The sequence below is a fragment of the Lycium ferocissimum genome, chromosome 7, assembly GCF_029784015.1.
Source record: "Lycium ferocissimum isolate CSIRO_LF1 chromosome 7, AGI_CSIRO_Lferr_CH_V1, whole genome shotgun sequence".
Classification (NCBI taxonomy): domain Eukaryota; kingdom Viridiplantae; phylum Streptophyta; class Magnoliopsida; order Solanales; family Solanaceae; genus Lycium; species Lycium ferocissimum.
In genome coordinates, this window is record NC_081348.1 from 32,317,579 (window position 1) to 32,342,887 (window position 25,309).

The 25,309-nt window shown below is 35.0% G+C and overlaps 1 protein-coding gene and 1 long non-coding RNA gene across 4 annotated transcripts; both read left to right on the forward strand.

Moving 5' to 3' along the window:
• Window positions 1–6,627, forward strand: LOC132064437 (uncharacterized). Its single transcript, XR_009416551.1, has 2 exons — window positions 1–140; window positions 5,651–6,627. It is a non-coding gene; the product is annotated as an uncharacterized LOC132064437 (long non-coding RNA).
• A 3,250-nt stretch (window positions 6,628–9,877) lies between these two features.
• Window positions 9,878–21,641, forward strand: LOC132064438 (flap endonuclease 1). 3 transcript variants are annotated; one of them, XR_009416552.1, is made up of 18 exons: window positions 9,878–9,992; window positions 10,067–10,183; window positions 10,290–10,348; window positions 14,391–14,450; window positions 14,540–14,593; window positions 14,682–14,730; window positions 14,928–14,975; window positions 15,676–15,741; window positions 15,905–15,955; window positions 16,326–16,445; window positions 16,521–16,605; window positions 17,185–17,266; window positions 18,185–18,299; window positions 18,391–18,447; window positions 18,556–18,602; window positions 18,839–18,890; window positions 20,659–20,784; window positions 21,370–21,641. XR_009416552.1 is itself a non-coding variant. In XM_059457417.1 (18 exons), exons 1-17 carry the CDS (start codon window positions 9,981–9,983, stop codon window positions 20,731–20,733), a joined length of 1,149 nt encoding a protein of 382 aa, XP_059313400.1. In that variant the 5' UTR covers window positions 9,878–9,980; the 3' UTR covers window positions 20,734–20,779; window positions 21,370–21,641. The 3 variants fall into 3 exon arrangements, 2 of the variants coding, with proteins under 2 accessions (XP_059313400.1, XP_059313398.1); XM_059457417.1 differs by having other exon boundaries at window positions 20,659–20,779; XM_059457415.1 differs by lacking the exon at window positions 21,370–21,641 and adding an exon at window positions 19,937–20,102 and having other exon boundaries at window positions 20,659–20,785.
• Window positions 21,642–25,309: the final 3,668 nt, after the last annotated feature.

A 25,309-nucleotide genomic window follows, 5' to 3' on the forward strand; every position in this document is an offset into this window, starting at 1 on the left:
TTAACTTAGCCACAAGGCGTCTGTAAATGGTGGGATCATCAAGTAAAAGACCAAAATCAGCACCCAATTTTACTGAAGGATCTAAAAGATAGGAAACCTTAGCCATGTGAGAAACATCATATTCAGAGAGGAGATCAATGGTAAATTTCCTTTGACTCATAATTATCCCATGTGGTTCCTGTAAAACCTCGATGCCCAAAAAATAATGTAAAGTCCCTAGGTCTTTGATACAAAATTAGGTGTTGAGAAATTGCTTGATATCTGAAATTTCTTGTGAATGATTTCCAGTAATCACTATGTCATCGACATAAACTGCCAACAAAGTAACCAATTCCCGTACTTCTTAAAAAATAAAGAATAGTCATTTAGGGATGATGAATAACCTTTAAAACTGAGTGCACCTGCAAGCCGAGCATACCATTGTCGTGAAGCTTGTTTTAATCCATAAAGGGATTTTCTGAGCTTACAAACGTGTTGGGAACTTGGGGAAGTTAAACCTAAGGGAAACTTCATATAAACTTCCTCTTGTAAATCCCTATGTAAAAAATGTTGTTCACATCTTATTTAAAAATAGGCCAACCTTTCTTAACTGCCACTGCAAGAAGGCACCTAATTATGGTCATCTTAACAACCAGGGAAAAAGTTTAATTATAATCAATCTCCTCGCTTTGAGTATCACCTCTAACAACAAGTTGAGGTTTCAACCTTTCCACGGAACCATCTGATAAATTCTTGACCTTGTAAATCCATTTACAAGGTAAAGCCTTTTGACCTTGAGGTAAAACAACCACTTCCCAAGTATCATTGTTCTTTAAGTGCTTCAAGTTCCTTATCCATAGCTTTTTTCCAACCAGGGTGATTAGCTGCCTGATGATAACTAGTTGGTTCTGAAATTTGAGAAATAGAATTGAGAATATGTTGGTTCCGATGGGATAGGGCTAAAAAAGAAAAAATGGAAGGGTTGACTGGAGTGGTGAAACAGGCATTAGTAACATCTGTAAGGATAACATCATTACAAACATAGTCATTTAGATAGGTTGGTTGCTTAGTGACTCTGGAAGTTCTTCTTAATGGAGTACCAGGTGAGAAAAAATAGGTTGAAATGGTGACTGAGGAACATTAGATGAAGATGAACAAAATTTGGAGTAGAAGAATTTGAAGAATGAGATGGATAAAGTATGGATGGTGGACTAGGTGACATTAGAGTACTTGACAGTTGAGAAATGGGAAGGTGTAGAATCAGGATTGGAAGATGTAATGTGAGTATTATCTAAATCATCACTAGGTCCGGAAGATTGGAAAGTAGAAGGAAAAACAGTTGGCTGATCTTTAGTAAGAGAAGCAAAAGGGAAATCATCCTCATGAAAATAGACATCCCTGGAAACAAAAATCTTCTTAGTGTCTAGGTCTAAACATTTATAACCTTTCTGATTTGTTGGATATCCTAAAAACACATAAGATTTGGCTCTAGGTTCAAATTTCCCCCTATTAGAAGCTAGAGTAGAAACACACAGTAAACACCCAAAAGCTGTTAGTCTCTCATAAGCAGGTTTACAGTGAAATAGAACTTCATAAGGTGTTTTTTTCCATAGAGAACTTTGGAAGGGATTCTATTGATGAGGTGAGTAGTTGTTAACAAACGCTCTCCCCTATAATGATAGGAGCTTGGGATTGAAAAAGCAAAGCCCTAAATTATAAATACCTCCAATAGATGCCTATGTTTTCTCTCCGCAACTCCATTTTGTTGTGGAGTAGAAATACAACTAGTTTGATGAATAATCCCTTCTGAAGACAGAAAACTAGAAGTAACAATGCTTTTCCCTAATTCAAGGGCATTATTTGATCTTATTACCTTTACTTTAAGATTGAATTGCCTTTCCACCATAGCCAAGAAATTTTTTAGTACATGAAAAACATTACTCTTAGTTTTTAGCAAATGAGTCCAAGTTCTCCTACTATAATCATCAACAATAGTAAGGAAATATTTAAAACCATCATGAGTAGGTTCTCTATAAGGCCCCCAAGTGTCAATATGAATGAGTTCAAAAATTCTTTTAGATTTAACTTGACTCAAAGGAAAAGATAACCTAGATTGCCTTGCCATGGGACAAATATCACAAGAACATTTAGGAATAGAGGAAGATTTAACGAAACTAATGTTTTTCATTGCATGAAAGGGCAAATGCCATAATCATTTGTGCCACAGAATTATATCAGATTTTTATTGAACAGAAATAGGAACAGAAAAAGAAACAAACATAGACTTATGACGATCCTCTGAAACTACTACATTCTAGTTTTTCTTAAAATATAAACTGCTGGTAGATCTAGAAAGCTGAAGTAGAAAGACCCCATCCTTAGGTCTACCAAAATCTTGAGCCCTCTTCATAAAAGCGGCCTGCAAGAGACATCCAGTAGGAGTGAATAAGAGAATTGACTGGAATTGTTTAACAAATTTGTCAATTGATAATAGATTATATTTGAAAGGGGGGACATATAAAACATTTTCAACGATCATATTAGCAAAAATAGTGACACTTCCCCTATGTGTCATGTTTACTTTTGACAGATTTGGCAAAATAGTGAACATAGGAGTAGGTAAAGGAGTCAAAAACTTGAAAACTTTAGAATTAAAGCACATGTGCTTAGATGACCCTGAATCTACAATCCAATAGCTAGAATTTACAGTAGCTAGACAAGTAAAAGCAAGTGTGTAAGTTATATATTCAACTGCATTTATGTTTCCAGTTGCAGCAAAATCAAATGGCACTCCAGAGGTTGATGCTTCTGCCACTTTCTTTCCCATGTAGTATTAAATTGCTAGTTTGTACTCTTCTTTAGCGAGAAATGGATTGTTAGTATGAAAAGGATTATTAGTGGGAAATGGATTGATATTATCTCCTAAGTTTGAGTTGTAGTTCATTGCCACTTCTTCTTCAGTTGAAACTACATTCCTATTAATGGTAGGCTGGTATTTATTTGGCTTGTTGTTAGTGAATTTGAAATCTAGTGGAAACTAAATCAAACTATAGCATTTCTTGTTGGGTGTGCGAACAAAGTACCACATTGGTAGCTGGAAAGAAAAGGGAGCCACTTATAAGGAGTTGGATACTCTTATGATGTGAGGCATTTTGGGGAAAACCGTGCGGGCTTGGCCCAAAGCGGACAATATCACATCATGTTAAGAGTATCTTTGGGCCGTTTAGCCCAACAACTGGTATCAAAGCCAATGGTTTGGCGGGACGAGTATAAAGATGGCGGAGTGTGGCGTGGGGCCCGGCTTAGTGCCTTTGCCCGTCTATGGGCCGGTTTACAACCTTTACCCGTAGCTTTGAAGACACATACACAGCCTTTAGGATTCGGTGACCGTAAATACTCTGACGATGTGGATGGCACATTGACACATTGAATCTCTGACCCGTAATGAGTCATGTGAAACTTAGTTCGAGGGGGAGATTGTTGGTTGTGCGAACAAAGTACCACATTGGTAGCTGGAAAGAAAAAGGAGCTACTTTTAAGGAGTTGGATACTCTTAATGATGTGAAGCCTTTTGGGGAAAACTGTGCAGGCTTGGCCCAAAGCGGATAATATTACATCATGTTAAGAGTATCTTTGGGCCGTTTAGCCCAACATTTCTCCCAGTTATGTTTTCATGCAGTAAGTGCATAACATGTTGGACTGTTTTGTTGGGAACCTTTCGCCCTTGTTGTTCTATCCTCCTTGGTTGTTTGGCTTGACATTTTGATTTGCATAAGCTTGGTTAGCAGCATATCCTTGAATTTCTACATTAGATTGATCAGTCTCATGTCCTTGCTTTCCTGCCATAAAGATAGATGAACCAATAATCACATGTGCATTAACATGTGATTCCCTTTGGTTTTCACCCTGTAACAGTAATGAATAAGCATGATTAAGGTTGGGTAAAGGTTTAATCATTAGAATGCTGCTCCTAGCTAAAGCATAGTTGTCATTAAGTCCCATGAGAAACTTAATTAGCCTCTCATCTTCCAGAGATTTGCTTAGCTTAAATTTTCCTCCACAGGTGCAGTTACAGCTGCACTGATTGTCTGTGTTTAGAGAGTCCAATTCATCCCAAATCCTCTTAATTTTGGTGTAGTAACCTGCAACATCAGTACTTCCTTGAACTATATCACTTAGTTCTTTTTGTAGATGGAAAATTTTTGCTCTATTTGACTGTCCAAGCATTTGTTCCAGATCTGTGTATAAATCCTTTGTAGTTTTTTAGTAGATTACAATCTCTGCTACGTCCTTTGATAAAAAGTTTAATAGCCATGAGATTACCATATCATTACATCTACTCCATGCCTGATATTCTGATAAATCTGCATCTGGCATTTTATAGGTACCATTTATAAATTCAAGTTTGTTTTTAGCAGACAGTGCTATAAGGATGGTTCTTCTCTATCCCTGAAAACCTCTCCCATCAAAAATAAAATTCACCAAACTCATCCCTGGTGAATTTGAAGAATGGATATAAAGAATGTTACTGGGATCAATTTGAGTTGTGTTTCCCTGAGGGACAACTTGCACAAGAGTGTTGTCATCTCCTGCCATTGCTCAGTGAAAGAAAGTGAAGAAACAACTAAAAAGAAATAAGAGAAAATTGAAATTGGATCGAAGAGCTTCACTGCTCTGATACCACATTAGAAACAAGAAGATAGGAAAATTATGGAAGAATTTTCTGTGCATTGATTTGTACCAAATACCACTATTTATACAAGTCTATGTATGCAGAAAATAAATAAGAAAGAATACTAGTATTTACACTTGTCTAATTCCTATTTGTTTATGCCTAACAAGAAAATATTCTCTATGTGTGCTAGTCACGCGTTCATCCAGCTGTGATATGGCTGTGATGTAATATCCGTATGGTTTAGATCTTGTCCAGCATATTGTTGATCAACGGTCCTTATCTCTACAGATTTCTTTCCCTTTTGATTATTTTGACTTGGTTCAAAATCCCCAAACTTGAAACTTAACTTAGTTTTCTCCGAAGTCACATCTGTTTCTTTCATCTTTTTCGTTGAATGCTCTGCTTTTTATTCCTTTCAACCTTCTTCATTTCTATGTTGATAATTTTGATCTCCAATATGAGAATCCGCCGTGATGCTCGGACAATTTCTCCAAAGTCAGAGAATTAAAGCCATTTTGTAAATCTGTCAACTTATTTTCTTTCTTTCTTTGCACTCTAACAGCCATGGCCCATGGATATGAATTGTGAGTTAATCTTGGCTGGGGCCTAGGTGTAAGAATAGGAAGAGACGGAGGGCTTAAGACATGACTGTTCAATTGTTTTAGTTAATTAAAGATGTGACTCTTGTTTTTTTTTCCTCTTCTAATAAAGCGTTTGTTTTAAAAAAAAGAAAAGAAATATGGCCAAAAAATTGAGAGAAAAGATAAATGACAATCTTGATCTGTGAGAGAGCCACGTCACCGGGTCTCTTTTATATATATATATATATAGATTACTCTCTCAAACATAACCACTATCTCTTCTCCAAGATTGTCTGCGAAGTGTAAGATTAACCCCTAACCCAATACTTTTCTCTTGCTTCTTCCTCTCTACGGTACCCCTAACCCAATACTTTTCTCTTGCTTCTTCCTCTCTACGGTGATCTTTGCTTTGCAGGGGCTACGGTTATCGTTCTTTTGACGTGGCTTTGCAGCAGTGTTGAGACGATGCCATCATTTCGCCTGCAGATTTGTATCTTTTATTTTTACTTTTTTTATTTTTTTACAGATTAGTATCTTTTCCTCCCAGTGCTTGTGATCTTGCCTTCTTGTTTTTCTACATCTAAACTTTCTTGCAGATTAACAGTGACGAAAATAACAATTGGAGAAATCACTACGCCCTTATTTCTCCTTTCAAGTCTTTTTATAATACTCCTTTGACCCATATTTGCCATGAAAAAAGATAACAATGTTTTATTCAAATTTTCTATACCATTTGTTATTTTATGGCATGCAAACCAAGCCTTAGCTCCAAGCAAAGGACAACATTAATTCGGATTTTGTTGCAGCTTCCAACTTTAAATTTTCCTTTTGATCAATTTCTATGGTATCAGCCGTTGTTAAAAAAAATTAAATATATTTGTGCTTTCATAATTGAAGATGGTTAATAAGGTTTGTACCTTAGACATTAGAACTATATTTGCTTGCATTATTGATCCAAGTGTAGTTTTAATGATCAAACCTTAGACAAAAATTTCTCATGGAAGCATAAATTCGAGCGTCTCCCAAATGTTAACAAAGATTTGTTTTCTTGATTTTAATTAGTAACCATTGAAGGTTAATCAATTTGTAAGGACTGGTTGATCCAATGACCAAGTGATTTTGCAGGCTGAGTTTGAGACTTTGTTAAAAAGATGCGAGTTTAGGTTGGTGCTGAACTGAGAAACCAAGAAAGTGGCACAACTGGGGCCCTGTTGAAGTACAAGTTGAAAATTTTGAAGTCATATTTGTCGGAGCACCAACAATTCCAATAGAAGCACCAAAAGGCTCGATGTGACCATTAATGATGAATAGCTTAATTTTTGATTGGGAACTCTCCACTCTTTATTATATGTAATAAAAATCTTATACTATATAATTATTCATTAATTGTTCTCTCTTTCTTCCTTCCCCACCCTTTGTAAGTTTGCGAGCAAATTAACAAATCAATGTTTCCATTTGATTGCTCAAAGCTTTTTTAATTAATATAAATAATATTTTTAAACTTTTACTATTAAAATTTATTATTTAGAGTATTTTGGTTTCTTAATAGTATAGTAATATGAAGGAGTTATGTAAAAACATTTTTACTTCATCTGTTGTAATCGTTGTAATAGTTCAAGATAAGGTCATGAAGAACTATTTGATCAATGGGTGACATTAATTATTTTATTTTTCTAACAACCGCGCGAAGTGCGGGTAAATTTACTAGTGTTACAATATAACAAAGTGTTAGGTCATACTCTCGCTCTTTTAATTTTGCGAGAATTTCACACAAATGACAAGTGATGCAATATGGGAAGTAGGAATTTTGCTTAGATAATTTTCTTGTTTGAAAGCTCTAAAATGTGTCATTAACTGACCACCAAAAAAAACCCGTAACAACTATTAAAAATTTGAGTCAATTTTTTATTTAGACTATTAATAAGTGTAGGTTCTTCGTACGATGAAGGGCATTTATGTTAATATGACCAAAAAGGTGAGCATTTCAGCAACTATGTGGCTCTTTTGTCTTAAATGTTAAGTGGCATTGATTAGAGACCCACGTGGTGTTGTAGAAAAAATGCTGAACATAATCCAATGGAGTGAAGACTAAACAATATAATTCTAACAGAAAATTAAGGAACGAGTAAGCAAGGCGTTTTCAGGAAACTATCTTTAGGATAGTAATTTCCTCCACACAGTATAAATGGTTAAAAAAAAGTCTATCCCCATAATACAATACTTACTCTAGAAATCAAAGTTGCACTCTTTGATTTCTCCAACCACAAGAACTCAACGCAAAGGAATTAATGATTTGAAAGAATGAAAGTTAGTAAGCAATGACAAAGAATGTTTAAGTAGGAGATGAAGCAGAGAGTTGTTTTCTGTTTTTCGTAATTAAATTATTGGCTACTGCCAAACAACCTTTTATTGTTACTCAACAGATGCATCTTCTCAATTTTAAAAATAGTAGACAGAGTTTAAAAATGGGAAAATTTCCTATACATGTAATATTATAGTGTTATTTACATATATTACCATTAAAATCGATTTTACATAAAATATTGACGGTTTGATTACCAAAAACACATAAAGTAAGATAAATATGAATAGCATACAGTTTTACCGTGAAACAACTCCCACTTTTATAGCATTATTTTAAGGGATTGCACACCATCATCATTATCTATTAAAACAGATTTATTAATTCTCAAGTAAAAAACCCACGAGACCATTAAGTGCTGAACAATAGGTCGATTTTATTAAATTGCATAGATTAAATTTTTTTCTTTGTATGGGCTGTGTATGTGAATTGTATTTGTATGTGAACTTTTGTATGAACTGTGTATGATATACGTATGTGAAACTAATTAATTGTATGTGAACTTCTGTATGAAGTGTGTATGATCCGTGTATATGAAACTAATTAATTGTATGAACTGTGTATATGAAATGTATGTGAAGTTGTGTATGAACTGGGTATGATATGTGTATATGAAACTAATTATTAAGTTATAGAAGAGGAGAAAATGGTTGTTCCTGAGAGGATAATCACAAGAATTTTGAGAAAAAGTTTTAAAAATGAGCGAATTTAGTACAGTTGTGAGGTAGAATCTGATTGAGATAGTGTGTGTGTGACATACTAGAAAAAAAAAGTGTGTGTGTAACATAATTAACTGAGTAAAATACAACTAGTATAGATGTAATCATGTAAACATGTTTACCATTAAATTAGGCTAAAAAAAGGGGATGAGGGAAGTTTCAATTTCTGGTAGAATTGGTAAATTATTGGTAGTATTAGTAAATATTTGATAATGTATGTAACGATAGTAATATTTGTCTTATAGTATAGAGCCCACGTAATTTTCCCTTTAAAAAAATAGTAGGCAACGTTTAGATTTAATTTTGAAGGAACACAACAGTTGGTACAAACCAACTGAAGACAACGGACAAAAACAAATTAGAATTTGAACTCCTTCTTTCTCAATTGTTTATATATTATTATAAAATAATACTTTTATATTACATATATTAACTATCCCCCACTTATTATTTAATTATAATATAATATATGGACTCACTAGCGCACGAATGATATTTTGGGTATTTATATAATACATAACTAAAGGTAGCTAATCAGCTTTGAACCTTTAGCTTGAATATGAATATAAGATCCATCTTCGTATTATACATGAGTTCTTGTTCTGCAATGGCGGAGCCGATTTGATATGGGCGCTGGCTCAATCGCATTTAAAGATGCTAAAATTCACCACTAAATCCAAAGATAGTGGCCTCTCACTTTCATAATCGCTTAGTCAATCTCATCAAGGGTGTCCACAACCGCTCTATCACCCCTCATTAACCTATGTGACTGTTAAGAACATAATTCATAATAAAAGACTCTTCAAAGTCCCTTTTTAATCAAGGACCAAAATTGTATTGTGCGAGGCTCGTGCTACTCACGAACTGCCTTGTGTGAGTAACATGAAATGGGGTTTTTTACGGTGGGCTCCACATTTCTCACATGTCGAGTCACCAGACCAAGTGGAAAATTCTGAGAATTATTTTCGGTTTGGCTAAGCTTATTTTTTCAAAAAATCTTTTATTTTAAAAAAAGTGAGATATTTGGCTAAATTTTTGGGAGAAAATAAACACTTTTGGGGAGTAGCAGAAGTAATTTTTCAGAAGCTAAAAGAATAACTTTTCTCCGGAAGCGCTTTTGAGAAAAATATACTTAAAAGCATTTTTTAAAAGCTTAGTCAAATGCTAATTACTGCTCAAAAGTATTTTTTAAATTAATTGACCAAACATAAATTGTTTTTGACAAAAAATACTTTTTTTAAAAAGCTGATTTTAAAAGCTCGGCTAAAAAAGATATTAAACTCGAAACATAGGAACAAACCAAGTGTATAATACTCCCTCCGTTTCAATTTATGAACTCATTTGACTGAGCACAATATTTAATAAAGAGTGAAGAATTTTGAAACTTATGATTCAAAATAAATCTTGAATATTTATGTAATTGTAAATTATTTCATAAAGTGAATTTGTTTCTAAATTAAGAAAGCGATTATTCATTTTGACACGAATTAAAAAGAAAATAGATTCACATCAATTGAACGAGGGGAGCAGAAGACTCGTAGTATTACACATATATATACCAAAGAGGCGGGAAACGATTAAACCCTAGTACCCAACCCTTTGAGAAATTATACCTTGTTCTTTTCATCTTTCTCTAGCATTGGCTTTCCGATTTCTATCTAAAAATGGGAATTAAGGTATATGTAATGTTTAATCTATCAGTTTTTTCTTTCATTTTCATAAACTGAACTGTTTCTTTGTGAATTTCTAGGGTTTAATGAAGCTGTTGGCTGACAATGCTCCAAGTGGAATGAAAGAGCAAAAATTCGAGAGCTATTTCGGCCGTAAAATAGCCATCGATGCTAGTATGAGCATTTACCAGTTCCTGGTCTGTACATTTACCTGTATATACACATTGATGTACATAATATGTTCTATCTTAATGCATGTATGGAGTTACTAGAATAATTCAATTGTGAATTGTTGCGGTGTAGATTGTGGTAGGACGAAGCGGTACGGAAATGCTCACTAACGAAGCTGGGGAAACTACTAGGTATTCCTTCTTTCAGTTTGTTTGTCTTACTTTTCTTTTATGGCATTTTTTAATTCTAACTTTCCACGTGACATGCTTAAGACCACAAGATTAAAGTGCATTTTGGTACTTCAACATATTTTAATTTAAGATCACAACGTTCAAAAGTCTTCTTTACTTTATTAAACTCCGCGCCAAGTCAAAACCAGACAAACATAAAATGGAAGGAGTATATTATGTTTGTAACATAGACTTGCTCTTTGTAATTTGTGATGATTTCTGGTGACTAAGGTGCAACACGTTCTACTCCGTCCGTTTAAAAGAGAACGGCAACGAAAGATGAGTTCGGAACCTAAATGCCCCAAGAAAAAAGGAAAGGAACTCCCGCAAGGGTGACTAAGTTGGTTGAGCATGGGACTTCCATACTGGAGGTCTTAGGTTTGAAAATTCCTGCCTACGACAATAGGGGATTTGCCTTTTGGGTCGAGCTTGTCTAGTGCGGGTTATCTCTCCTGTGTGGTTTGCGGGCGATTGCTCCTTAAGGTTTACCGTGTGCTCACCCGAAGGGTAGCGGCTGTGGGGTTCCCTCGTCATTAAAAAAAGGAGGAAAGGAACAAAAATGCCGGATAAAAAAAAGTTACATAAGTACCTTTAACGTAGGAATCCTGCGCTAAAGGTCCTCCTTTAACACAACAATTTCCTACGTTAAAGGAGTCAATAATTCACTGAATTTTCAGTAGATTCTACTGCCAATCCGCACTTGATTTGCTGGGGTGTAACAGACTTTGCATCATCGATTCTAACTGTTGTAATTGACTTTGAGGATGAATATCATCCTCACTTTTAGAGGCTGAGAAAGGGACTTCATCATTTGCTACCTCCGCATTAGGTATGTCGTCACTATCACTCTCTGATGTTTCTATATGATTCGGATAATCAACACCATCAAGTAAAGGTCTTCTCCTACAGAAAATAAGTAAAATATTTTAGCTACCAAACATCAAAATACTGTATATAGGTATATCAAAATGATGGACCTACCGTCAAGAATCAACATTGCAGGGGCTTGAGGAAGGATCCACACTTGGTACCACGGGCTCGTTTTGCGTAAAGTTTTCTTTACACAAACACAAGCAGGTAAAGTATTTTAACTGCTAAACATCAAAACATTTATATTATCTAATCTTCAAAAGCAAACCTACCAATAATAATCAACTGCACTGAAACTTGAGGAAGGAGCATCGTTTTGGAAAGTTTGATAGGCTGAGCGTGTTCCAACTTGATTCATCCATCCTGACTAAGAGGACTGCCTGATATTACACGTATCAGGTGTATAAGCCCTAAAAAATACAAACAACATTACTATTACCATAATAAACATATGCTACTTACTACACATAATAATAAAGATAATACACTCTACCCTATGAGTTTGATTAAATTGATGACTTAAAGCTTCCAGTGACATTTGACCCGTCAAAATGTCAAGAACTCATGTCGGGATAAGTGTTAGCATAGTAGGCCAGACTTCAGCGACTTCAGGACGAGGTGCAGACGAAACTTCTGGGACTTTCTGGCAAATTCTAGCCGGGGCTCCCCAACGAATTCTGGTTGGGGCTTCCCGACGATTTGCAGGTATCTTCTCGATATACAATTCAAACATGTTCATAGTGATACAGTCCCTATAATCATCCAGCGCCCTCAAATAATCAGTCAAAGAGACATCGTCTATGATATTCCACTCGCCATAATTGACTAAACCTTGCGGTGGAAAAGATATTGGATATCTCCCTATTACAGATAAATTAAAATCTCGCCTATTAACTTTAGTTCTACAATATAAGGCTTTGAGTAATCTTGAGTATTTTGGGTCAGGTGGAAACCTAATATGGTATTTAGGTGGAATACTATAGCGCATAGTATTAGCATCATGAACAATCTCCCCGTTCCAAAACAATGAAACCCTAACAAGTGGAGGATCCTCCATTTTTACTAATTTACGAGTTGGATGAGTCTTTCCCTAGTCCAAAATCCGCTTTAAATAGAGTTTGAATGAGCTTAGATGTATCATATAACGCAAAAAATTATTGCACCATGCAACTTTACATCAAATCAAGTACGGATGGGCAGTAGAATCTACTGAAAATTCAGTGAATTATTGACTACTTTAATGCAGGAAATTGTTGCGTTAAAGGAAGACCTTTAGTGCAGGAATTTCTTGCGTTAGAGTTATTTATGGAACTTTTTTTTTGTGGAGTATTTTTGTTCCTTCCTTTTTTTCTTGGGGCATATAGGTTCTGGACTCACGAATGATCGAGTCTAAATTGGGATATTGGTTTCTTAATTTTATGAGAAAAGCAGTGTTTTAAAAGGCAGTTTCAGGATGCACTGGCAAAACGCCCCGAGGCTTATGTGCGGGGCTTAGTTTCTGTGAGGCTTACGCTCTAAGCGCCCGACTGTACGCTCTAAACACGCCTAACGCCCAATGCTCGGGGCTCGCCTAACAGTTCTTACACAAATTATATGTTAAATTCCTTAATTAAAATCGTTGATCCTCATAATTCTTTAACAAATGAATGATTCTTAATAGATTTTCATCTATAGAAATAAGAAGATTGAGTGTAACTTAAATAACAATTCGTAGTATTGCATATTTACTATTGGAGAACATCGTGAGGGTGAATATTACTTAATATTTCTTTTAAAAATGCATAGCCGAATTGTGCATTTTCACTTGTTATTTGTCTTTTATCCTATGTATCAAAATTATCATATTTTATTATTTCGCTATTTGAAAGTAATTTTATTTTTATTCATGAAGGAGTTACATTTTAATTATAATACTAGTAAAGTTTATCGATTATTTGCTTATAGGGAGATAAAATGAATAGTAATATTGTTTTAAGAAATTGTGATTTTTTCATTATTTGAAAGTTAAGATGTTAGAGTTGATTTGCATTTCATAATAGCTTTTATTTCATTGTATTTTTTATACTTGTAATATTATGTTATATAATTACAAGTTGTAAGTGGCGTATAATGGATTGCTTTGATTAGTTTTTTGTGAGGATCGAGCATATCTATTTTTTTTATATATATATATATATATATATATATATATATATATATATATATATATATATATATATAAAATCTCTCTCTCTCTCTCTCTATATATATATATATATAATATATTTCCATATATATATATATATAAAATCTCTCTCTCTCTCTCTCTCTCTCTCTCTCTATATATATATATATATAATATTTCCTTTATTTACGTTTTCTTTTATTTTTTATATAATTTTACCTATTTAAAAATCTTTATTGTAATTATATTATTTTATGAAATACTAAAAATTAAATACTCGTGGGGCTGACGCCCTGTGCCTCGGCGCTTACGCCTCGCCGAGGCATATATAAAACGCCCCGCCTTTTAAAACACTGGAGAAAAGTTTACACATTTGGAAACTACATAAGAAGTAGTACTTTCCCAGTTCCAATTTATGTGACATAGTTTGAATCAACACAGTTTGAGAAAGAAATACAAACTTTTGGAACTCGCGGTCTAAAACATGTCATAGCATTTGTGCGACGATAAGACTTCTGAAACTCGTGGTCTTAAATATGCCAAACCATTTGTGTGTAAAAGCTTCTCGTTAAGGGTAAAATGGGAGGTGTAAAATTAATTGTTTCCAAATTTAGAAGTGTGTCATTCTATTTGGAACGGACTAAAAAGGAAGTGTGTCACATAAACTGGAACATGAGGAGTATAATCTACATAGTTGTTTAATAAAAAGAATTTTAAATATGGTAGTCAAAGGGAAAACTGTTTCTCTACTATTAGTAGTACTGTAGTGGTCTATATAAAATGAGGAGGAGTAACATTTTGTGGCCTATTTGTTGCTTTAAACAGTAAAATAGGAAATATTTGTGTACCTGCTATTCTAGTTCATTTAGATAGTTACTTATGTTAGGTTTGCTTTACTCGGTTCTACTTTGTAATCGACATTACAAAACTGTAGCTTTTATTGATTATGATGGCTATATGTATTTGCAGTCATTTGGTTGGGATGTTTTCGCGGACAATTAGGCTTTTGGAAGCTGGAATCAAGCCAGTGTAATTTGCTGCTTTAAGCTTTCGTACTTTTCCTATTGTCCCTCTATTACCTTGTTCCTCTTAAGTAATTTTCATGTCTTTATTAACAGTTATGTTTTCGATGGGAAGCCCCCTGATTTGAAGAAACAAGAACTTGCAAAACGGTACCTATTAGTTCCCTTGCTCTTTGTATTATATCCATGGCATCCTGCCTGTTTATTCATGTTTTCAGACTGTTTCTTGTCTATGCAGTTACTCTAGAAGGGAAGATGCCACAGATGACTTGGCTAAGGCTACAGAGGTTTGATAGTTATATATCATATATTTTCAGTACCTCTTTTGGGCTTATTATTAATTAAATTTAATTTCCTGTACCCTCTACCGCAGGAAAGGGATTGAGGAAAGTATATGACATGTTCTATGTGTTTGGTCAACCTCTTATTTTTCCTCATCTGTGTGTATGCTCACGTAATTGATATAGTTGCATTCTGATTACAGGCTGGCAACAAGGAGGATATTGAAAAATTCAGCAAGAGAACAGTAAAGGTGGGCGTATAAATGTTTTATTCTTTATGAGTGCTACTCGTTATCCTTGACTTCCCCAACTGGTTTTAAGTTTGTTAGTTGTGTAATATCAGAAATACAATTTGTCTACTGCTCCTTTGATCTTATTGCATAGTAGATGGTTAAACTCCTATTGTTCTATTATCTACAAATACAAGATTTAAAACTGTGCTGAAAAAGTCCAGCAGCTTTAGATGCAGAGAGAACTAATAATGTCAAGAAAAGGAAGCACCTTTGTCTACACTTTACACATAATCTGTTGAGCTTCACTCTTTAATATATTTTGTATAGACAGTTTCAGAAGCAGGTGGCCTATATGCTCAAACTACAAAGCTTGTATCCATTTTCTGCCATTGAGTTATGATTTACAACCTTGTTCAACATAGAATTGCAGGTTCTGAGTAGAAAAGAAGTTTCAACACTCGGCGATAATTCTAGAATAACTTTTTAATACTTTTGTCTTCTAAGTTTGGCAAGCGTCTGCTGCAATAGTAGCTACTAATACCACTGAAATGTTTGAGACTTTGAAGAAAATGACTTCTTGTGAAATATGGGATATCTATTTGTATAAATATGCTTTGGCTCGTAGACCTCCCTAAATGTTTGGATTCTACCCCTCTTTTTACATTATATTTAGCCAAAACCTATGCATGTATTTGAATGGCACATATCTGATTTTCAGGTTACACCGCAACACAATGATGATTGCAAAAAGCTTCTCAGACTGATGGGGGTACCTGCTATTGAGGTGAGTTGGGAGTCCGTATAGACAATCTGGTTAGGGTGTCTTTTAGATGGCAAGTGGCATTCACTGCACCTTAATGCACGAAATTTACATGCAATGGTATGTCTGCAAAGTGTAGTTTTAATGTGATAGAAAGTCTGAATTTTTTCCTTGATGGTTTCCTTAGGCTCCTTCTGAAGCGGAGGCTCAGTGTGCTGCACTTTGCAAGGCAGAAAAGGCATGTATTCCCTGTCAAATAGTTAATTGCTTAGTACTATGCCCGTCTATTAGAGCAAATATCACTTATGAAATGCTCAGATTACCTGGTAACTTACTTGATGATTCATATCGTTGGAATATCTAATCTATAATATTTGAAAGGATATATTTAGGGCCTGCATTTTCAAAATTAAGTTTCTTCATGGTATGTATAGTCCTTCGCACATATGCTATAATAAAAACTTCAGAGGTTGGGGTGGGGGTTGACAATGAAATGTTTATCTGAAGAGTAGTGACGTGTAATTGAGTCAGATTTTTCACTTCCCAGTCATTTGTTGGGCATCATAATAGATAAGTATCAGATGAGAAAGAGTTCCTCTACTTGTCAGGTCTATGCTGTGGCCTCAGAAGATATGGATTCCTTAACTTTTGGAGCTCCAAAGTTTCTTCGCCATTTAATGGATCCTAGCTCCAAAAAGATACCAGTGATGGAATTTGATATCTCCAAGGTAAAATGGTCGTGAACACTGTTTTGGTTGATGTCTTGATGTCAAGTGTATAATCTCTTGATATATGTATCGCAGGTATTAGAGGAGCTCGAACTTAGTATGGATCAGTTCATAGACTTGTGCATTCTTTGTGGATGTGATTACTGCGATAGCATCCGAGGTACCATGCTTGTCAGTTAGATCCCTGTCTAAAAAAATCATTTTACTGCATTATATAGATTGCAGTAATCTAAGAGTTCATATAGCTTCTGCCTCCATTTTTTTGGGGATAAGTATATAAGTCCGATCCCTAATGCATATGTGCTTTGATTGTTGTAATGGAGATGTACGTGTGCTTCTAGCCTTCTATACAGTCTGTCAAAATATAGTAGCATCCTTGTCTTCTATTCTCATCTTTGCTTCCTGGGTTAGGGTGGTAAATAACCAAGCACTGTTAAAACTCCAGCCTTCATGTGGAAATTGAGATACCTTAACACCCCCCAACCCCCCGGTTTAGTCCCCTATGCCTCCTCGTGTTCCTTCTGCAATATCTGTTCCCAATTATGCTACAGTAAGTGCCATTTTTGTGGTTTGCACTTCGCAAAAGTTTTACCCAGCCCCCAGATCCTGCCTTCATATAATCAATCTTACATTAGCATCTAGGAACCGTTTAAACTCCATGTGGTTATGCTGAAACTAATATGATTTTGAGTGATTTGAACAACAGTTTTCGGTATCTAATCATTTATCTACGCAATAGGCATAGGGCCCCAGACTGCTTTGAAGCTTGTACGCCAACATGGGTCAATGGAGAGCATATTGGAGAATATTAACAAAGAAAGGTACTTCATTTGATGTTTTATGGAACTGAGCTCATCAGATATGTATGCATGCATTCATTGGGTGTTAACTAGCTCTTCTTTGCTAGCAGTGTTCAGGTATCCTGAATCCTGATAAAATGAACATAAACTGAAGCTAGTTGATTTCTCTTGTTTCTCAAGCCACAAAGAGCTTGTCGTACATGTAAAAAAGGATTTCCACCTTTTAGTGCAATTGCTACTGGAGAGGTTATAGGTTAGCACTGTTTGATGGACTGTACACTTCCTCCACAGACAATACCCAATGTTCTAAAACATTTTAGCATACTCTTCTCGGGTAAACTTTCGAAAGTTAAAAGTTCATAAGGGACCATATATTGTAAGATAAATTATAAAAGAAAGGGCATCCTGGTATACTAAGTTCCTGCTACTTGTGGAGTCCCTGGATCAGGTTGGATCTATTGTACACAGCCTAGACCGGGCTGCCCTTTTATTTATAATTTATCGCAGAATACATGGTCTCTTGTGAAGTTAAATTTTCGAGAGCCCCTAGAGCTTTGGTGTAGTAATTAAAAAGGCAACTCGTGATGTGTGGTTAGGCTTATGCCACGGGTTTGCTGCAAACAAAAGCCTGGTATTTAAGTGGAGAAGGGTAGTGGTGCGGGCCCATTAGTTTCGAACCATATGCCTCTGGCCCTCGAGGATTTCTCTGTTACGAAAAAAAGAATCAAAGAGAAAAGTAAACCTATGTAATTGAAATACTTTGAGAACTCTCCCTCTTCTCTATCTCTTCTGTCTCTCTGTCACCTTTTTTTGGGGTTGTGGTTGGGGGAGTGGGTGGTCTTGCCTGTAACATTATTTAATTTATTATTTGGGCAGTTGAATACACCACGATTACATCATGTGTTGCTTAAAATATTTTCATTGTTGATGCTATTGCAGATATCAAATACCTGATGATTGGCCTTATGAAGAGGCTAGGCGGCTCTTCAAGGAACCATTAGTTGTTACAGATGATGAGCACACTGAACTAAAATGGGCTGCTCCGGATGAAGAAGTAATCGTTTACCTGAGAAAGTTTTGATTTTTTTGATTGGTTGTTAATGATTTTTAACAGAATTTTCTTTTTTATATTTTATTCTTATTAGGGGTTGGTTAACTTTCTGGTAAAGGAAAATGGATTCAACATTGATAGAGTTACGAAGGTGCGTTTCCCTTTCCCATTCAACCTTTTGCCACTATTTGACAGAAAGATTTCTTCTAGCTTTTTTTAAAAGGACACAATGAACTACTTTGCATCTTTCTTTGTTCAGGCAATAGAAAAGATCAAAACAGCTAAGAACAAGTCTTCTCAGGGGAGGTATGAATTGCTTAGAATAAATCTGTTGACGGTTAATAATGTTGGAAAAGATTATCATTCCCTTAACTTCTTAAAAAGTGGTTCATGGGCCCTTTAATACTATTTCAGCTTGTAAAAGACTAATATATATATATATATATATATATATATGATGTTCTAGTATATTTGTGATTCTTGTGGTATCTTCTAACCATGAGTTTTGCTTTGTGAATTTGTGCCGTCTCTTTTTTGAACAGGTTAGAATCATTCTTTAAACCAGTTAGCACATCTGCTCCAGTTAAAAGAAAGGTACCATTCATGAACTCCCTCCACTCTCCTCCCCCGTCCTCCCCACCCCCCAGCCCCCACCTCCCACAAAAAGAAAGAAAAGAAAAATAGGGCCCCTGAACTCCCTGGCATCTCTTTTTGGTCTGTTATTTTAACTTTCTGACCCTTGTTTAGTGTGATGTCACAATTATCTTTTTTTTTTTTTTTTTAATAATCAATTGTGAGGAAAAAATTTAATGCTAGCCAACATTATTGCATTGCTTTTCCTTTTTGGCGATGGAGAGTTGGATGATGTTATCATTTATACATTACTCCCTCCGTCTCAATATACTTGTCGTCCTTACTAAAAATATTTGTCTCAAAATACGTGTCATTTTAGAAGTTGAAGACAAAATTATTTAGTTTTTTCCTATTTTACCTTTTGTAGCAATTGTTCTTGAAGACTACAAACATCTCAATATTGACACATAAAAAAAAAGGGCAGCCCGGTGCACTAAGCTCCCGTTAAATATTCAATGACGAGAGATTATATCTTAAGATATAAATAAGGGTAAAATAGTCAAGCACCCCTACTAATTGTTATCTTCTTGAGGGACGTGTAAATGAAAAACACAAGTAATTTGAGATGGAGGGGTTATATATGAGTAGTTCAGTTCACTAGATTAACACCTGGAAATTACGTGTGGTGAGAACAGCAGTTGGCTATGTTGTTTTTTCTTTCTTTTTAATCATATCTTGTGCATCTTATGTTGATCTTTCTGGAAATCAGCTATATATCTTGGGATAGAATATCAATTATCTTTCATTTTTAGTGTTTTCTATAACCCAAAATGTTTGTTTCTTTTAGAATACAAATTGCAGGCAGTCCTGTCCAAAAAAGCATGCCCATACTAGATGTATAATTTGTCAATGTTTGTTCCAGATTCTAATTGGCTGCCGCTGTAACTTTCCATAGGTTGGCTCACCGGGAGTCCAAAAAGCATCCCATGCTAGATATAGAATTTGTTAATGTTTGTTCCAAATTATGATTGGTTTCCTCCCATAACTTTTGGTACGTTGGCTGACAGGGAACTAAATGTGTTCTTGTATCTCCAATTCCCGTTACCAAGTTTAAGACACTCTCTATACAATCCAGACCCGGGGTCCTTGGCAGACCAATCTTCCCATCTTTAGAATTGGGATCAAATTACTCCGTGCCGTTATCCAGACACGTCTGCTTCGGCACATAATGCTGTAAACCCCTCATAAACCTTGATCTCTAAGTTCTTGCCTGCCATAGTTCAAAATGCTCTTATTTAGGTACTACTTTTGCTAAAAATGCTGTGCTGAGTAGTGAATACTGAACCCGTGGGAAAGAAATTGATTGGAGAAGATTTAGAATAGAAATTGTTTATTCATGAAGATACAGGTGGTGCAGCTGAAATACATCCTCCCAAAAATTGTGTCCCATGAACTACTTTTTGAACACACAAACATCAATTTTAAAGTAACGACTACATAAGTTGAGTTGGGGAGTAGGGTAATGTTGTTGAGAACTGCAACTTGCAAAATTTCTTCCAACTTTGTGCTGGAAGTTGTTTCATCAACTTCCATTTTTTTAATTTCAAAAAACCAGCAGTTACTATATTTTAAGCTATGTACTCTTGGTACTATTTTCTATTTGTGACGTTGGCTTTTTGTTTAGTAAAATTTTTTGTGAAGAATGAAAATCTAGAGGGGTGTGCTCCTAAATGATGAATCTTTGGCTAAAGATGGGATCTCGTTAATATGATGCCCTATTTGGTCACAGGAAACAGCTCAGACCGCTGAGAAAGGAGGTGCTAACAAGAAATCAAAGGCTGGTGGTGGTAAGAAGAAAAAGTAGTTAGCATCAAGTCAAAGCTTGCAGTAATGTGATGGTTTCGTACTTGGTAAGGTTTGATTCTTTGATCTATTTTATTTGATCATTGTGTACTTCGATATTGTCTGCAACATAGATTCTGATGCCACTTTGATAATTTTTCCCAAATACCATTGTCCACGCATCCAGCCTAATTGGAGTATAAGATGTCAACTGAATTGAAGTGGCTAATGAGTTTTCTTTGGATTTTTTCTCTACTTCAAAAAGTAGATTTAGAAATCTTTTTGGTTTCTGTACAGTAATTTGTTATCCTTTCAATGCACCAATATCACGTGCAATTTTCAAGATCTAACTGAACCAGACACGAATTGAAGTTTGTGATTGAAGAAAGGAACAGGGATTTCTAGTTGGAATGTATGGAAGAAAAGATCAATTTTTTTTTCTTTTCCCTAGTTTACAAGTGAAGAAAAGAAGATGAATTGGATCATCCATCTATTGATAAGTAGTACTTCCGAACTTCGGTTAGCAGTGTGTATCTGAGCTTGATGTTCGTTTCACTTATTATCCTGATCTAACTTGACGCTGGTTTAACCTTCATTTGTTTCGTTTTTGTTCTCTTCATGGAAACAATAATCCATTGCGGTTTCCTTTATCTGATAGGAAGGACAGTCAGAGTGGTCTAGTCATATTGCTGCTTGCGGAGTCCTTGGTAGCTGGTGCCTCAATTTTGTTTGTTCTTCTGGAAGAAAATATTCCGATTAGTCGGGCCTCCTTTCAAATGTCTCCTTCATTTCCTTGTCCCGTATTCTTCCCTGTTAATGTATAAATCTAGATTATCCTGAGGTTACCATCCTGTGTGAATTGGCATTTCTGTCAGTTGCATGTACAATTTAATGCATAAATCAATCCTAATCTAGCCCTTTGGTGGTTGATGCACTGCTTTAGTTCTCTCGAGTCTTAGGCATTAAACCGAAATAGCAGAAAGATGTGTTAGTCAATAAAAAATAACCCAGACTTGAAAAGACTGCATACGAGCCACTATCACATCGCTATAATAAAACAGCAACTTAAGAAATGGAGATCGAGACTAGTGTCTGTCACTGAGGAAGAAACTCGTAATTTGGCATCTAGGGAAGCTTCCAATTTTAAGCTGATAGGTCTAATTAGTTAGCACAAAACATTTTTCGAAACGTTCATCAATTGTTATTTGTTAATTCAGTAGAATGCTTGTGGAGCTCCTCTTATGTTTCTTTTGCAAATAGTGACAGCTCGGAGCACTAAGCTTATGTAACAATCCAGTAGATACAGACCACAAAAGTCTCTGGTAACAAGTAAACGAGAAAGTTCTGTTTTTTGTTTCAAAGTTCTGTTTTTTGTTTCATGACCTCACGGAGTATAATATAGCTCAACAAGCTAAAGAATGAATGTGCAGAATGTTCGTTTCCTACAAACAAGAAACATAACATTTAAAAAACATTCCCAGTGCCAAATTTATATCTTAATCCAAGGAGAGTTCTAACGTTGCATGAAGGTGCTTGTGTCTTGTTAAGCGTTTGATTAGATTTCTTACATCAGGGAGCAATTTAACAAGTTTTGAACTTTTGACCTGTTATTTCATGGGTGAAACTTCAAGTTTACAAGTTTTGATTTTTGATCTTGATGGTTTGTCCATTGGACAACATCAGGGAGAAATCTAACAAGAAGTTGACTTTGGACTTTGGAGGTTTGTCCACGGGGCGAGCGGAGTCAGAAATTTAAGACCGCCTATTTTGAGAGTTATTGGGTGCAATTTCCTGGTGCTCTGCTCTCATTTAGATTCGAAAGCCTAACGTAAAGGGCGTTGGCTATTACGGAAATACATTAGTAAATTGGTCGTCTAATCAATTGTGTAATTCATTAATTAGTCTTTGTTAGCATTATAATTATAATATATTCTCCCTGTTTTAAAGGTCAGTGTAGAATCTAAACTACTTCGATATTTTTTTATGGGGGAAAAGAAGCGTGCATCCACATGCCTTGTATAAATTTACTAGAACTCGACCTTCCTATCCAAAGGTGTATACGTCATTTGGAGGTGGGTGGTCTGTTATTCACAGACTAAGATGATTATGTGCCTCCTATTTAATTATTCTTGACAAATGAGACGTCAAATAAATAGGATGGCATAATTAACTAGGTTCTGTTCACATAAAGAGAAGACTGATCCAAATAACGAAAAAGTTTTCCGGCAACAAACAACGGATCTAAGAATCGATAAATATTCAAGTATTCACGAATATTTGTATGTGTGATTGATGTTCATGAGATATTTCTTTGTTTACTTGATCTTAGTTACAATGTTGAATCCTAATATTTATTCGTTCCCTTCAGATTTGACTTGGACGTCGTCCCTTTGGATGCCTTCAATCATATTTGCATAATGACCGAGTCCGAGTGCTATCTATAGAAAGTGCAAGTTGTTTACTAAGGCCAAAAGCCATCGCTAATCAAATAATTTTAGATAAATTAGGCACGTGAATTCTAGACAATCTTTATGATTGATATATGCACTTTCCGTTTCCAAATTTTGATTGTTAAAGAGGTAAAGGTAGTATGTATCTCTAATTTTCATGTTCCAACAAAGGAAAATTGAAGAAGTCTCTGCAAATGTCAAAGAGCTATGCCATCCAAGATATATATTCAACTAGTTACTTGCTTTATATCCTTCTCTCCGCTCTCTTAATAACGGACCATTTCAAATTCTCTTGCTTGTTGACTTTCCTTAAAGAGTGGGAAGAATGGAAATATATTAAGGTAAACCATTTTTATATAATTAGGTCATCTATACATGTCGTAACAGGTAATCTGTCTTATTTTTATCAAAATTTTAAATCTCATATTTTTATGAAGGCTTACTAGATATCCGTTAGATGATCAAATAGTATAAAAACTTATTTAAATTGACGGTGTACAAAACTTAAACTCAAATATTATATGCTCAGCAATAAACAAACATAATTCTTTCTTCTTCTTCGGTAGTTACCAACTTAGACCTTATTCTAGAGAAAAGGACATAAATGGTCCCTTAACTGTGAGAGAAGGTTCAAAATAGTCCCTTAACTATGCACTTAATGGTTTTGGTCCTTTAAGTTTGCCACAAGTTAACAAAAATGTTCCCTTAACTATGAGGGTTGGTTAAAAATAGTCCCTTAAGTATGCACTTAACAGTTTTGGTCCTTTAAGTTTGCCAAAAATTAACACTTTTAGTCTCCGACAAAATATTCATCGAACTCTGTTTGTTAGATTTGACGAGTACTATGAAGAAAAAGGAAAAAATTAGCTAGAACTCACATTTAGAGGTACGCATTATTAAAGAAAAGATCAAATACCTCGAGACAAAACTGACGGATGTCATTCGGTTATAGGGAAAAATCGAGGAAAAACCTACAGACTTGATAATGTCTGAAAATAGTGTCTCGGAACACAAAGACCGACGGACTCTGTCGATTAAAACCGAGGGAGTCCATCGGCTAAGTAAAATACACCAGACTTTAGAAATAAATTAGAAATAGTAGAGACTACAAAATTGTCACTACTAAAAACAAGCGAAAAAATGATGGATAAAATCGAGGGACACTATTTTTTCTACAAAAACCAACCTACATCCGTCAATTATTTTCGAGGAAAAATGTGCGGAAACTATTTTTTTTTAAAGAATTGATACAATGGAAGTATTTATTTTTATACCGGGTTTTCAATAAAAACGAGTCTAGCGTATTTTACTTAGCCGATGGACTCCCTTGGTTTTAATCGACAGAGTCCGTCGGTTTTTGTGTTCCGAGACACTATTTTCTGATATTATCAAGTTTGTAGGTTTTTCCTCGGTTTTTTCCTATAACCGACAGACAACCGTCAGTTTTGTCCCGAGGTATTTGGCCTTTTCTTTAATAATGTGTACATCTAAATGTGAGTTCTAGCTAAAAAAAAATTCATAGTACTCGTCAAATCTAACAAACAGAGTTCGATGAATATTTTGTCGAAGACTAAAAGTGTTAATTTTTGGCGAACTTAAAGGACCAAAACTGGTAAGTGCATACTTAAAGGACTATTTTTAACCAACCCTCATAGTTAAGGGACCATTTTTATTAACTTATGGCGAACTTAAAGGACCAAAACTGTTAACTGCATAGTTAAGGGACTATTTTGTACCTACTCCAAGATATATATTGAACTAGTTACTTGCTTTATATCCTTCTTTCCTCTCTCTTAATAACGGACCATTTCAAATTCTCTTGCTTGTTGACTTTCCTTAAAGAGTGGGAAGAATGGAAATATGTTAAGGTAAACCATTTTTATATAATTAGGTCATCTATACATGTTAAGGTAAACCATTTTTATATAATTAGGTTTTATGGAGGCTTACTAGATATCCTTAGGAAATATGTTAAGGTAAACCATTTTTATATGTTAAGGTAATCTATCTTATTTTTTTCAAAATTTCAAATCTCAGATTTTATGGATGCTTACTAGATATCCTTTAGATGATCAAATAGTGTAAAAACTTATTTAAATTGACGGTGCACAAAACTTAAACTCAAATATTATATACTTAGCAATAAAC

What these genes read in the sequence shown, in the direction of transcription:
- LOC132064438 (XM_059457415.1), top strand. An exon ending in TGAGCATTTACCAGTTCCTG is followed by an intron (nt 10,184 to 10,289) that starts GTCTGTACATTT and finishes GTTGCGGTGTAG; the next exon opens with ATTGTGGTAGGACGAAGCGG. An exon ending in TGGAATTTGATATCTCCAAG is followed by an intron (nt 16,446 to 16,520) that starts GTAAAATGGTCG and finishes TATGTATCGCAG; the next exon opens with GTATTAGAGGAGCTCGAACT.